General features: G+C 40.1%; 1 protein-coding gene across 1 annotated transcript in view; it reads left to right on the top strand.

The window, feature by feature from the left end:
* The window catches only part of NELL1 (neural EGFL like 1), an 860,846-nt gene that overhangs the window by 831,392 nt on the left and 13,302 nt on the right, over window positions 1-16,152 (top strand). The window contains exon 17 of the mRNA XM_058663250.1: window positions 15,203-15,396. Within this exon, the coding sequence (XP_058519233.1) occupies window positions 15,203-15,396 (194 nt within the window). The remainder of the gene's footprint in view (window positions 1-15,202; window positions 15,397-16,152) is intronic.

The raw sequence follows: 16,152 nt of genomic DNA, 5'->3' as shown, positions 1-16,152 counted from the left end.
AGAGTTCTCACAATCATAGTGAGTAGGGTTCTCACAGTTAACACAGAGCAGGTGATCCAACTGTGGCCCTCAGAGCCTGCTTTGTCCATAGAGAGAACCAACGCATCCCCAGAACCTACTGTCTGTCAAGTGTTCTTCTACCTTGGGAGCTCAAATTTAGTTGCTTGTTACAGAGTGAAAGGAAGTGAGCACCTCACAGGTTTCAAGTGGGTATTCTGCCAATCCTCAAAACCAAATTCAAAGTGAGTGGGTACCATGGATTCCACTTATCAGGATGGCACACCCACCCTGCTAGACCTGTGGGGAAGAAGGAAAGCAGGCTACAAATTCTCTCTTCTTGAAGTTAGGGTAGACAGTCTGCCCCAATTAGCACGTTAGGAAGGATTCAAAAAATCAGTGTGAACTGCAAGATTCTCCCTTGGGTAATATCAGAAGTGCCATGGGTTGATGCTGACTCCTACTCCTCCTCAAGGAGAAAGGGTGGGACAGAGGTTCACTACATGACTTTTCATCACTGTGGGAGTGACAGAGAGGAAGGAAGCAGCTGGTTTCTCTATTCCAGGCTTAGTGGTTGCTCAGACCCATGGCTGCTCCCCAGGGAGAAGTAAAAGCTGGTCGGTTACCTCAGAATTCCCTCTCAGGTAATATCGCCAGCGGCAGGGCATACAGCTTCCTTTTCCTACCTTGACGTGATACCACAGTGGCTCACAGCCAACAGCCAGCTGCACCATCTAGCTGGATGCTGTGGGTTCTCTTTTGTCTCTCCTTTTGTCCCATAGAATGTTTCTTGTTTTTTCACTTTCTCATCAAAAATTTTGCCAGAGCCCTGAAAACATGGTCCTCCCCCCCTTTTTTTTTTCTCATATCCCAGAGCAACTGAAGTTAGTTTGGCTAATTTCAGTTAGCTATTTAACTCCCTATTTAACCTTGGAAAAGTCAGTCGACATTATTGTCTTTGATCAGTATCCTAGCTCCCACTGCAGCAGAGTTTTTGGAAGAGCCTCAATTATCCACTCTATATCTAAGTAACAATAAACAGAGCATAGACAGGAGATGTTAAACATCATGCAGAAAATTTGCTTGAATTCCTGACTGCTATTATTTGACCCTATAATTATTTAGATAGAGACTTGATTTTAAGATGACTCTATTAAGGATATTTTTTACCCTTTGACCTCTGTGTGAATTACAATATGCTTCTAGTAAGAAATGAAATTGCTTTATAACCTCTCTCTCTCTCTCTCTCTCTCTCTTTCTCTCTCTCTCCTAAGAACTTTCCTTGGTACAGAGAACAAATAATTTCTCATTTAACAATTTGCTTGAGAGAATGAGTTGTCAATATATGGATTGTTTTCGGTTTTCACCCTAGCTGGTTTCCTCTTTTATATTTGTCACCAAGAATTACATTGTCAACATATTGGTGCAGATTGGAAGCTGACCCATTCCCATTTGCCTCCTTTGTTTGGCTCTTGCTTGCAGTTACTCGTGAAGGAAGACTAGCGATGTTTCTGTAAATACTGAATGTCCAAGAGAGCTGTTTAATTCTAAGAAATTCATTTTTTGGTCCTGAGGCTGTTTAATGCCTCCACCTCTCTTGTGTTGTCTGTTTGTCACCACAAGTATTCTAACATCTGAAAGATCAGCTCAGTCCTACAGAGGTGAAAAGTAATCTTACAAAGTTGAAAACGGTAAGATCTTAGAAGCATTTCATGCAAGTACTATATTTTACATAAGAGAAAACTGAAGGCATCTGAGGTCAAGAGTTTATTTTTTTCAATCAGCCAAATCAAATTAAAATTCAGCAGATGTTTGTGCATTTCTAACTGGGCGTAGGACACAATGAAATGAGCTGAGAGGTGCACAGATATATTACACCAGAATCCTAAAAATATGAATAAATATGGAAGATGCAAAAATATATTTACCACCCCAACTATAAAGGAAAATGGCTGCCCAGTGTATAAGGCACTTGACTTTTATGAATGTTAAGCATGGAGAAGGGGGCAAGGTATGGTGGCAGTTCCTTGTTCTGCTTATGCTCTGTGTGTGCATTGATGTGTAATGCAGGGTACTCAGCCCAATGTATGTCCCTGACATCTTCAGGCTGAGACAAAGTCATGGTGGTTCAGGTAGCACATTCTCAACATTGCTGGATGGGAGTGTCAGCTTGACTTCCCTGCAGGCTGGTGGACTCATTTCAGCCCTACAGCCTAACACAAGGTAGCATGAAGGAGAGATGGACAACAAAAAATTGCAGGAGGAATAGACTTTCAGGCAAAAATTAAGTTTTATTAAGCAGATTAAACAAGGTAATGACCATAATAATATAATATATATATATATATATATGCTCACATGTTATGTATTCAGTAGACTATAATTAGAATATAACCTAATCATTCACACTTGTGTAGGTGTATAAAAACAGATAAATATGGTGTTTCCATCAATACTCTAGTCTTCCTGTGTGATAAAATTCTGTTTAGACAGCAAGTATTTTAATATTTGTAGATTTGTATTTATTCACTCCACTGGTCACAGTTGCATTGGTTTGAAACAGATTTAATCAGTAATTATAAAAGTGTGAGTGTTCAGAGTAAGAAGTAAACCACCTTGACTAGTTTAGAACGCTGTCCACAGCATTCTGCACCTGCATTTGTATATCCTATAAGTAAAATTTGTAATAGGTGACTAAGGCAAGTTCATGAAGTATCAGAAAATTGTTATTTTAATGTTAGTTATTTAATTTTAGAGTTTAAGCCTCAAAGAAAGCTTGGAGTATTAGTATTGCTGCGTTTGAATGTCCAGTGAATTGATCAAAACCGTGTGAATTGGCATGAGAAATCAGAATTGAAGTGAAAATCCTTGATAAACACATGGAGGTATTGGCTGCTTACATAAAAGAAATCAAGGCTGTTGGTAAAGATTTGATTATATCCTGAAGAGATGTGAATGTGGAATTTGTGATATGAACTGAGCTCTGTGAAAGAAAATAATGCAGAAATTTTAAAATCAAGAAAAACAGTAAAAGCAGGTGATCATTTTGAAGCAATTATTTGATGGAAAACATTTTATTACATGTTTATTCAAACTCATGTTATTACAGAGATGTATTTTTATCCACCTGTTTCAAACAATAGAATTAAATCTCAGAAATATTATGCAAATTTCCTAGAATCATACAACTAATAAATTGGATCAGTGGAACTGTCAGGTGACTCACAGGTTCTAATGTGCCTGGAACTTTCTTATGTTAACAATGCATGTCACCTGTCTCAGAAAAGTGTTCAAGGTCCAGCAAGCAGAACAAAAGATTGCAATAACAGGTGCTCATGGCAGTTGTGTTCCTAAGTTTAAGCTATTAATTGGAGTGGAATAATGGCCCTACTGAGGAGAAAGAGAAAAGTCCAGAGGTGAAGATTGGGGGAATGTGAAACAAGAAAAACTTCACAGACTGTACTTTTAAGGAGGAATTTGACTTTTTATCTATAAGATTCCAAGCCTTTAGTAGTTTATCTGGCACAAAGTAGATGCTCAATAAATATGGGGGGGATTAGTTAACTGAATGCTAATTATTAGTGATTAAATGAACATCTAGGACAAGGACAGGGTGCTATTGTATCTGAGAAACATCTAGGAGAGAACCTTAAGCCATAAAGAGGTAATCAATAGATATTTGTTTCCATGTTATTAAACAAGGGTAATGGTTTTGCAAGTTATGAGAAACTTCATAATGAGTATGGAAGAGAGATTCACTTGGCAGTTTACAAACATTCAGGAAGGAATGAAGATATGTAAATGGAAGTGGCTGCTAATTGTAGAAGGCAGGAAATAAGACTTGTCTAAGAACTAGATAAGGAAGTGTTGACCCAGCATGTCTTTTTTTCCCCCATGTTTAAAGATAGACTTTTCAGTTAAAGGAAAGTGGGGCACTTGTGGCAGAACAACAAAGTTACACACAGAGCTATGAGAGCTACGCTGTGGGAGAGGTTTTTTCCCTGCCTGACTCAAGAAAGACTGGAGATTGGAACAGAGAGCAAAAAGGAGTCTGAAGGAAATTGATTGGAAATTCCCACAAGTTACCTATCTATATCTCATGTTGTAGCTTGCCTCCTCATACTATACGTCTCATCTCCTGTTAAAGACAGCTGGACATGGGACCCTCCCTGTGCTGATGAATTATTTTTTTAAGTTTCTTTCTTTTTTAATTTTATTTTTTGTATTTATTTTTTTAGGGTTCAAATCTTTTTTATATATATATTTCTTTTTTATTATTATATTTTTGACAATCTTTACATAGTTAATTAGGGTAAAAAAGTTCAAGGGCTATAGGAAAGTGGGTAAGACTATTATTTCCATATTGTTTCCTTCATGTTTAAAGGGGGATAGTAAGGGAGAAGGCCCACCCAGTTTCCCACCAACCCCAGGTCCCGGATGTGGGGCATGCTCCAAGGTTCTTGCTCAAGTGGTTTTGATGGTTCACCAGTTATGAATTGCTGCCAATCTTGCCACTCCAAGCATGATGAGGTCTTTGAAGAATCCACTGATCGACATAGTCCATCATAGAGACTCCGTTTGCCCAGTATTTTGCTGCCAACATATAGCTGAGATGGTTGATTGACCTGTTCTGTCTTCTGTCTTTTCTTGGTTAGGGTTCTGAATCCCGCATTTTGATTGGGGAGATCTCCAAACAAACTTTGTCTGAGGTGTTCTCAGACCAGATTCTTGTATGTACTAGCAAGCACAGGGCCCAGCACAGTCCATCGCCCCAATCAGCTGGTGGTTGCAATCGCTGGGTTGGTTCTGTTTTCAGCCCCAACTTCCACTGGAACCAATGGGTGTTGCAGTCCAGCCTTGTTCTTTCCAGCACATACTCGACCCTCACATAAACCAGTAGGAGCTGCAGCCTAGTTAGAGTAATCCACAATAACCCCCACCAGGCCCACCCCCTACTCTGGGTTGCCAGTATGTGTAGCAGCAGTCCTGTCTGTCCCCCACCCCATTTGACTCTCGTGCATGTCACAGGGAATTAAAGCTTAGTTCCATCTAACCAGCTCCACTATGCAACCCACACAGATGCTGTTGGGTGTCTGCCAAGCCACCCCAGCCCCTGTCCTAGTTTACATGCCCTCCCGTGGAAGTGGTAACCCAAGAGGGAGCAGCCCACTATTTCCCTCCCAGGCCAATGCCACTCCCGGATTATGCATTCTCCCAGTAGTTCTATGCTTTGACTTGGCAGAATTAGACCCCAGTGCCAGCTTCTGCCCGCTAATGCTGTGGCTAAGCCCCAACAACCCCCACCCACTCTAATTGTAGATTGCACCAGTAGGAACAGTAAGCCTGATTTTTCCCTGATCTGGTCCACCTGCGGTGCACGGATGTTGTAGACCTGTTTAGTGTGGTCTACCCCCATCCCAGCTCATGCTCTCCAGTGGGAGTAGCTGTCCAGCAAGGGAACCACCCCTTATTCCCCTGCTGGCTCCGCCCCCACCCTTCCTGGTTCTTATGTGTGCTGGTTGTGCGCTGTGGTCGCATCCAGTACAGGCAACCTCAGCTTGGCATTCCATATTGTGCACTGGATTTTGTGATGACCGAACCTGGCTCAACCCACACTGTTCTGGTGCTCAGATTTGCCAGTGGATGATGAGAACTGATTCAGCCTGGTCTGCTCCCAACCCATGCAAAATGTATACCAGTGGGTAACTTCCCATGGCCTGTTCTGGGCTGTTTCCTATTACGTTTCTTGCGCTTACCTGCCGGGTCTGTGTCTTGCTAGAGGAGTTGCCCAGGCTCCTCCATCAGAACTTCTCCCAGTGCCAGATTTTGCACGTACCAGTGGGTCCATGAACCAGCACTACTTAGTTCAGCTCCTGTTCTAGCAGGAACAGTGGCTTTTCCTGACTGGCCTTCAACCCAAACTGGTTCTTGCTGTTGGATGTTTCAGCCCAGCCACAGCTCATCCATACCCACATATGGCTCACACATGGCTCATTAGGGGTTGAGACCTTGCTTAGTCCATTCCACATCTACCCTGGTCATCCAGGACACCAGAGGGTTTTGGAGTTTGGCCCAGCTCAATGCATCCAATCCCAGTCCACACTAGTGCCAAGGGAGACTGCAACCATATCCTGATCAGGACGCAGCCCCCATTGCAGCCCACGCGCCCCTTGGTGGGAACCTCAACCCAGCTAGGGTTGTCCCCTGAGCTCCCCAACCAGGCCTGTTCCCAGCCGTAGATCACGTGCCTGCCAGTGGTTGCTCTGACTCAGCTTGGCTCAGCCCCTCACCTGTCCCGACCTCTGCCTTAGACACTGTGGCTTAGCGTTCCTGGCTCACGCAAACCAGTAGGTGCATGAGCCTAGCTCAGCATGTCCTGTGCTCCATCCTGGTCTCTAGTTTTGCTTGTGGGCTAAGGTTTGCTCAGTCCTGCCCAGTCCACCAATTCACACATTGGCCAGCTGTTGGAGCTACTATGCCCAACTTCTCCGACCCCAAGGTCTGGACCACATATTAACCAGCGGGAACCATGATTCGCCAAGGGAGTTTCCTAAGTTCCTCCACTTAATCCACCCCAGACCCAGTTCTCATACATGCCATTGGGTTTTAGGCCAGGTTCCGGCGAAGTCTGGCCTTCCATTTTGTCTTGTATGAACTGGTGAACATTGTAGCCCAGCCCACCTCACACCCTATTCAGGATGCACGTTTCGGTGCTGCTGCCTTGACCGGTCCAGACTGTTGTCGGTTCCTTTTCCTATGATTAATGGCAGGCTCCTTGGTTACACCTAGCTTAGTCCATTACCACCCCAACTCTTGAGCTAACCAGTGGGGCTAGAATTTCCATAGGGTTTGGCCCACAAATCTTCCATAGAATCTACCCCCAGATATGGTTCTCGAGTGTTAGTTAATGTAATGGCCCTGCATAATGTGACCCTTCTCCTGATCCATCATCATGTCAGGTAACAGGGTATGATTCTGCTGGACAAGCCCCGAACCATAGCTTTTGCATGGACTGGTGTTTGGTGGTCAGCATTGTTCAGTAATTACAAGCTCTTCAAAGGAAGAGTTACTGTCATTGGAAATCTTCAGGATTGATTCACCTCCCAGAAGCACAGTGGGTTCAAACTGGAGCTACCTAAGCAGCGATTCAAGGAACCAAAACTCCAGAGGTCCCAGCCGGGTGGCTAGCAGGTGGAGCCTGGCACCAAATGGTACACTGGCTGCCCGGGGACAGCTCACCACGTGCACGTAGTGGCTGGCGTCTGGGATCCAGGCGTGAGACGCTCCATCCTGAGACCCTCCAGCAGCCAGGAGGCTGCTGGAAGTTTAAACTCCCAGGCCCAAGGTCGCACCCCTCCCCAATCCCATTCACCACCCAGTGAGGGCGGCGGGTGGTCCCTGGACGGACGTGACCAGTCATGGAGACTTTACCCCCTTGGTGTACTCACCCCAAAGGGAGCAGCCCCCGGAGCTCAGGCAGGCCTGGTGACAGCTCACCACGTGCACGTGGTGGCTGGCATCTGGGATCCAGGCATGAGACACCCTATCCTGAGACCCACCTGATGAATTGTTTTTAATGTGGCCTAAGTGTGTCAACCTTTCCATGGTGTATACTCTAAAGCAAATTCCATGTTCAAAAGCAGGGTGTCCAATACATTGGACAATGTCCTCATTAACAATTTACTACTCACCTGAAACTCTTGTCAGCTTAAAATTTCATTAGCCTTTTTATTTTTTGAATCACTTCAATCTCGTATTTCGCTACATAATTATTTCAGATAGTTTGCAGATGTGAAGTGTATAGATTCTTTCCCATAATTTCTTCCCTGCCAGTGTAAAATAAGTAACTTTGTTTTAGCTATTGGAGAAAGAGACATCTGTGCTCTACCTTGTCTATCACTAATAAGCCCCCAAGCTCTGCTCTCATTTCTGAGTTGCTAATGTCTGTTAATGATTTCCAAGTCAGAACACACACAGCTGGTTCTTAAAACCCTAGGTTAAATTTTGTTTTCTGATGTATCACTTGTTTCAAGCTTAGCAGTGAAAATAGATGTGTTGTGAAAATTATTTCAGAAAGAGGAATATGGGGTAATGAAAAAAATATTATTTCTTTGATCTAGCTACTAGCAAACCCTGGAGGGGGAGGATAAGGTCCCATTGGTGTCAGAAATCAATCTGTAGAAACTCCAGTTTCTGAGGCAGGTGCCATTAGAATTGTTATATTGTTAAAGCTTGTCTCAGAACCATTTTTATCCAAAGGTAGGAAAATTGTTTGAGGCTAAGTTGGGATTGGTTTGATTTACATTGGTATCAACATCTTTAAATTATATTTTCTAACATGTCCGAGTAACCTATAAATCTCAAATCAAAGGAGAAACCAGATAGAGTAGACACGACTGTATTTTTTAAATCAAAACTGAGTATAGTAATAACGGCTTTTAGGAACTATGAAAGTACCTATACACGAATGTCTGTTATAATGCAAACTTAGCTGTGGAATGTTATTGAAAAAACTTCTCATTCAAACATGAAGCACTTAAATAATGAATTTATAAGGGGAAATACAAGGACATTTCAGAGCCATTATCTACAATAAGAGAATAAAGGTAACAAAATACGTTGTAATGATTATAGATTTGAGTAAAGACTATCTTGCATGACATTTGTTTCATTGCCCTTTTGTCTTTGGGAGCCCTGTCTTATTATTAGTGTAAGTCCCATGAGTGAGTATCTTTGTGTTTGCTCAGCAGAGAACAGTTGCAATATGTAAATAGGGTGCTTCTTCTCTTTGGATGCCTTGGGATACGTATAATAGATTAGGTTGGCTTTGTGCAGAGCAAACAGGTCTGTTTTTCCAAGAATATGAATAATGTCAGTTTCCATAATTGCTAACATCTGGCTTTCCATAAATCTGTTAAATTGCATGGAAGCAGAATTAGATTTCTGTGTCATAAGTAAAGCAATTACATGGAACTCTGTAGGCAATATGCTCCTATATTCAACTGTGAAATCCTTTCATTCTGGAGAGGAAACAGCAAATCTTGGCTTTGCACCCTGCTTTTATTGTGCACACAGTTATATTTGTCCTTATACTCAGATTTTCTAATTTATAAGAAGGGAACTCTGCTGATATGTGTGTAACTTGGTAAATGCAACAGAGCCAAATGTTGAAAAGGCATATTTGTGTTGATATCATGTATCAATTTGGGGGATTATATGTAAAAGAAACTATAAATAATAGATTATTTTGTAGCCAGTGGTGGGTTGGTTGAAATCACGCTTTCAGTTTCTAGAGTACTTGGTTAATGGAACTTCCTCTGCCCTTGTCTTCAGGCATTTGGCAAGAAAATAAAACACTGAAAAGAGAGGGTTGGGAGTTCCCATCTGATTTCACTGTGGTTGCTGTTTTACTGTATTCTAGTTTAAACTGACCCAAGGGATTTCAGAGATAGAGTGATAAAAACATATGTTACAAGACACATACATGGAAAACAAAAAGTCCTGTTTGTGGGAGAATCATGAACATGTATTCAGTTAGCAAATCAAAGCCAAACTGATTTATGGTGAATAACATGTTTTGAAATCTGCACATATGATGCGATTGTTAAATCAGGGTAATTACCATATGAATATACTCACATACATATTTCTGACGAGAACACTCAAAATCTACTTTCTTGACAATCTTCATAAGTACAATGCATTGCTATTAACTATAATCATTATTCTTGCAATAGATTCCTTTAACTTATTTTTTCTATTTGAAATTTTATATTCATAGCTTTTGAATAAAAACAGGAAGGAGACATATCATTGAGGTGTTAAACAGCAGTTTATATGATATACTGAAAACATTAACCTCCCATTGTAAGTATCAGGCAGAAACAGTTGGTAAGCAGAGGAAGTGGCATGGACAGATTTGGCTTTTAGAGCAACATTCTTCTGTGGAAGGTGTTAACATCAGCATTTCTCATCTGGCTGAACAGAGCTCAGATGGCCTAGGTTCTGCGTTTCACTAATTAAATCTATCCAGTGGCAAGAAGGAGGCACTAGTATGTTTTTAAAAAAGTTTTCACTGTGCCTAGAGTAAAAAATGACGAGATTATATTGAGAAATAATTGAATGAGGGAGAACATGAGCAGTAGACAAGCCTGAACTAACAGTTTAAAGAAACCTAAGTTCTGACTAAGTGTATATATATACACACATACACACGCACATATTTATCTCCTAGGAAAACATAGAAGGTAATAAATGTAATGAGAAAAACAAAAACTATTTTTGTTAAATCATATTCACCAAAAATTAGGAAGTGAGAATAATGGAAAAGTTTTTCCAAGGAACTATATAATTAAACACGAAGCCATTTTTCACCAACTCTTACTATGAAAGGAATTCAAAGGTGGTGAATGCTCACTGTAAATCAAAATCAGATTAGGACCTGTCTAACTTGAAAAGGAAGGATTCAAATTTGCTTCAATATTTACATTCATAGAATCAGAAAAAACTATTAAGTCATTATTATGATATCTACATGTTAGTGTTCAAAAGACTGCTTAGTGGATATTGTTTAAAAGAGTTATGAATACTAACATACAAATGTGACATGTTAAATGTTGTATACATAATGATCACTTATTTAACAATAAGAGGGTGCCCTTAAAAAGGAGTCACCCAGCTCTCACATCCAGTTCACTTGTATTTGAAAGTGAGTAAAGTTGAAGAAGTGTAGATTTCTGAAAATGATCAATTATAGTGAGTGTGGTACAGCATTACCAGGAGATCTCCTCACTAGGAAAGCTCATGAAGTCTCATTGTGGCTGCCTTGTTATCCAGGCATCATGATTTTGGAGCATTTCCATGGTTTTCTGAGGAGAAATCATGGTTCCTTGACTAAATTCTCTTTTTTAAAGATTTATTTATTTTTATTGGAAAGCCGGATATACAGAGAGGAGTAGAGAGAGAGGGGAAGATCTTCCATCTGATGATTCACTCCCCAAGTGAGCCGCAACGGCTGGTGCTGCGCCGATCTGAAGCCAGGAGCCAGGAACTTCCTCCAGGTCTCCCACACAGGTGCAGGGTCCCAAGGCTTTGGGCCATCTTGGACTGCTTTCCCAGGCCACAAGCAGGGAGCTGGATGGGAAGTGGAGCTGCCGGGATTAGAACTGGCGCCCATATGGGATCCTGGGGCATTTAAGGCGAGGACTTTAGCTGCTAGGCTACCGCACTGGGCCCTCATTGACTAAATTCTTTATGAGGCAACAATTGATAGGAACAAAGACGAATATAGATTTTGTAAAGAATTAACTTGTACCTATGAAACTGTGTCACATAATACAATGAAACTAATGAATAAATTAAAAACAATAAAAAAAAATAAACAAAAAAAAGAATTAACTTGTAGAGATATTGCTGGAATTGCTCAATGTTGTTTGAGGCACTACTGTGAATCAAAGCAGATACTGAGTCATATATTTCATTTCAATTTAAAGAAGACATTTCCAAAAAAAACTGTTATCTAAGGATGAAACTGAATGTCTTATAAGGTAATTTAGTGACTATTGGGAAAGGGTTCAAAACAAAGCCTTCGGAGGCTTGATTATGGTCCATATGTCATTAAAATCATTGGAGCTTTAACTGAAGGGATGGGCTAAATGGACTCGTTATACCTCCCCATCTTTCAGTGGAAACACCACACAATATAAGAGACTTGTAAAAACTTCATGGTAAATGTGTATTACGAACAGCTTATACCTGTGAAGTATCAAAACAAACAATTGAAAGGGGAATCCATCAGACTCCTTCTATGAAGATAATATTAATAACAAATCCAGAAAAACATAAATCAAAGAGAACTGCAGAGCAATATCACTGCTGACAGACATGCAAAGATGTAAAAAAGAAATCTAATCTAATCTAACAATACATAATCTACCTAGATCAAATGGCATTTATCGCTCAGATTCAGGGATAGCCATATATAGGCAAATTAGCAGATATGATCCATTACATTAGCAGATTTAAAAAGAAAGGCCATATGATTTTATCAATATATGCAGAAAATGTATTTGATATATCAACATATCAACATATGCAGAAAATGTAAAGATGTCCACTCACAGCAGTATTTTCCATAGTTCCTTAATTGTTAAACAGTGACATTAGGCATGGAAAATAAATCAAAGGGATCTAAATGAGAGAAGAGGAAGTCAAATAATACCGGTTTCCTAATGACATGATCCTTTGGATAGGGGAATAAAAGGCTCCGCAGATACTACTGAAACTCATTATAGAGTTTGGCAAAATTTTGGATATAGAATCAACACAAAAAAGACAATAACCTTTGCATATGCAAACAATGCCATGGCTGAGAAAGAGCTCATTAAGGTTAATCCATTCATAATAGCTACAAAATTAATTAAATTGCTTAGATAAATTAAACCAAGTTTGTGAAAGATCTCTACACTGAAAATTACAAAAGTTAAGGAAAGTAATAGAAGAGTATACAAGAAAACGGAAAAAAATCAGCGTTGGTTTATTTCAATAATCAATGTCATTGAAATATCCTTACTGGAAATAACACTTTATAGGATCAGTCTAAATCATAATCCAAATTCTTCTCAAAAGATGTGCCAAAATATGCCCCCCAAAAAATCAACAAGATGCAAGAAACCTGAATGGCTAAAGCAAAATTTAATAATACAAAACAAATTTGGAGGCATCACAATATGAGATTTCAAGATATACTACAGCAATGAAGCCCGATACTGACCCACAAACAGACATATGGACCAACGGACTAGAAAGTAAACCCTAGAAATTCATCCATCAGCTTTAACTAGCTAATCTTTGATGAGCAAGCTGAAATAATCCCTAGATAAAGAATAGTCTATACTAAATGGTGTTGAGACAACTGGATTGCCACATACAGAAGTATCAAACAAGAAACCTGTCCTACACAGTGTACAAAACTCAAATCACAATGGTTCAAGGAGCAAACACGAACATCTCAATCCATCAAACTCCAAGAAAAAATCCTAGGGGAATCACCTAAAAATATTTGCATAGGCAAACATTTCTTGAATAAGGCCCCAGAAGCATAGACAGGAAAAAATTTTAAAACAGACAAATTGGATTATATTAAATTAAGTAGCTTCTGCACTGCATGTGAAACACTCCACAAATTATCGGGGTCTCCCATCCCACAGAAGAAATCACCCGACACTCCAGTCTCTGTTTCAAGAGCCACTTTATTCTTCCAACCAGTCTTTCTTTGTCGTCGTCGTCGTCGTCGTCATCGTCTGTTCCGTCCGTCCTCTGTAGCTCTCTCTCTCCTGTAGCTCTCTCTTGCCTAAAGCAGGCTGCTTATATATCCTTTTCTCCCCGTGGGTCCACTGGGTGCTACCTGATTGGCCAGGCCCTGGGGAGGAGGCAAATTTGCCTCACCTGCTGGCAAGACCAGCTCTCCTCTCTCCACTCTGCAGAGCAGCTGCCGGTCCTGGGTTATTGGCCACAGCTGCCACCGCGGGGCTTTCTTCAGCAATCCGCTCCCCACAACAAACTGAAAATATAACTAATAGAATGTAAGAAAACATTTGCCTACTATGCAATTGATGAATGAGTAACATTCAAAAACTATGAAGAGCTCAAGAAACTCAAGAACAAACAATGCAGTAGAGAAAAAGATTATCCTAAGTTTAGTGGTGGGAGTGTAAACTATTTAAACCACTGTTGATAATAGTCTGGAACTTCCTCAGAAATCTGAAAATAAATGTTTCATTTCATCTATCCATTGTGTTCCTGGTAATATGCACAAGGTATTAATTCAGCATATAAAGTGCTTTCTATATCTTCTGCCACCATGTATAGCAGTTCAATTTGCAATACCTATGATATATATCCAAGTTAAATGTCCATCATTCTGATGACAGTCCAAACAAAATGTGGTTCAAATATGCTGTGAAATACTACTTGGCCCCCAAAAAGAAGGAAATTCTGGTTTTGCACCAAATGGATTGAAAACCATTACGTTCAGTGAAATAAGCTAGATTCAAAAATATAATTATCATGTTTTCTCTGACTTGCTGTACCTAACATATAAAATATTAAAGCCTTAATGTTTATCAAGCTACACTTATATCTTGTGATTTGATTGTTGTCTATAAACCTGGTCTATACCCCAGAAGAACAGTGATCAATCTATGTTGTATTTTCAGAGCTCATTGTTTGCAGAATCATTGAGCCTATGATCACAAAATAAGGTTGATATATGCTATTGCAAGAAAATTAAAGGAAAAAGAAAGAAAGGGGGTAGAAGAATGTAACCTTGTATTCATTGAATTGTACTTACAGCATTCATGAAATCTGCTGTCTATATATTAAATAAAATGTAACAAAAATTACAAAAGTAAATAAATGCATGTAAAACTTTTTCAAAGAAAAACTGCATGTATTTCAATTTTTTCACAATTTATATTTTAATTTTGTTATCTAACTAATGTTTTAAACGGGAACAGTAGGCAGTTTCTACATAATACACATTGTCCACTTTTTGAAAGCATCTTTCATATCTTTAATCAAATCAGTGTCATACACTATTGTAGCTATGATACTGTTTGGTGATGACAAAAATGCTGCTTGTTCACTAAAGTTGCTTGGCTTTGATTAGGCAAGGTATCTACTCTTACTCTGAACTATGGACCAAGAGTCTGGGCACAGCCTAATTGACTCAAGATTTCCCTAGTGACATATTTGTTCCTACTTAGTGACTAAACTATTCATACGTTTTCTAAAAGATCCAGATCTCCATGAGGCATGTGCATGCTGCTAATGGATTAATAGTGTCTCTGGAAGGAATAATTCTTAGGAATATCTTAAAACAAGCTTATGGCTGCTACTGGATATTTTAATAATTGGAGCCTAGCATTTATGAAGATGCCTCACAGTGCAGCCTCTTACTAGCTGTGTTAAAGTGGATATGTTCATTGATTCTGTGAGCCTCAGATCTGTTATTTGCCAAATAGACAGAAGAAAAGATCCTAACTACTCAGAGCTGCCTTGCAGAGTAAATAGGTAATGCACAGCTTGGCACAGTACCTGGCACCAGGTAATAATTAATAATATTAGTTAATGCTGTTGTAAATGTCTGTTTTTTTCTCAGTTCCCTTTGGATACATTTAAAGCTGTGTGCTTTGTTGTTTTTCAGACATCGATGAATGTGCGTTAAAAACTCACACCTGTTGGAATGATTCTGCCTGCATCAACCTGGCAGGGGGCTTTGACTGCCTCTGCCCCTCTGGGCCCTCTTGCTCTGGTGACTGTCCCCATGAAGGGGGACTGAAGCACAATGGGCAGGTGTGGACCTTGAGAGAAGACAGGTGTTCTGTGTGTTCCTGCAAGGTGAGGCTGATGTGGTAAACATAATTAGCAGCTGTTCTTTCTCTTTCACCTTCACCTCTTTACCTCTCTGCACCTTTCCTCAGGCTGTTGACTTGGGAGTCTCCTGTAGTTTTTGCAAAAGCCCCTCTTCTTCCAATTCTGCAGCTAATGATGATGCTGAGTGGCAGGCAAGCCTGCTTTGAATTGATTGTGAACTCACTGAAAAGTGAGATGTGGGGTTGGGATGAGACTGCAGGCAAGGAAAAGCAGGACACAGAAGCCAATGTTAGTCCTCCCACTGAGAGCCTGAGGTGTTGTTAAGATCGGTTGGATGAACTTTAATAAGCCCTCATAAAACTCTTTACAAATGTGATGATTAAAAGTGCTCTGCCTGAAATTATCACCTGCATCACTGCATCAACTTTCTCACTTTTTGCGGTGACATCACACACACACAAGGTTCACAGATTTCCATGGTTTTCATGGTCAGAGACAGGTGGGCTTTCATTCTGAACAAATGACAATATTAGTACAAGCTCTATTGGTAATTGATGTCTGCTTTACCATTCTCACTTTGGGCTATTGCTTTATATTAAGTAATTTGGAAGTGAGTTTATTGCTTATGTGAATAAGATTCTGTTATCACTTGGTTTTGTTTTATGCTTTGCAAAAATGGTTGTATTAAAGTGTTTGATTTCCTTATGTTTTATTTCTTCTTTTGTTGATCTTGCCTATTTATTTGCCTTTGATATTGCCTTACTGTAGCTCTTGCCTTGT

This window comes from Ochotona princeps, chromosome 4 (assembly GCF_030435755.1).
Source record: "Ochotona princeps isolate mOchPri1 chromosome 4, mOchPri1.hap1, whole genome shotgun sequence".
Taxonomy (NCBI): domain Eukaryota; kingdom Metazoa; phylum Chordata; class Mammalia; order Lagomorpha; family Ochotonidae; genus Ochotona; species Ochotona princeps.
The sequence above is the reverse complement of the archived record's forward strand: the minus strand, read 5'-3'. Positions and strand labels throughout refer to the sequence as shown.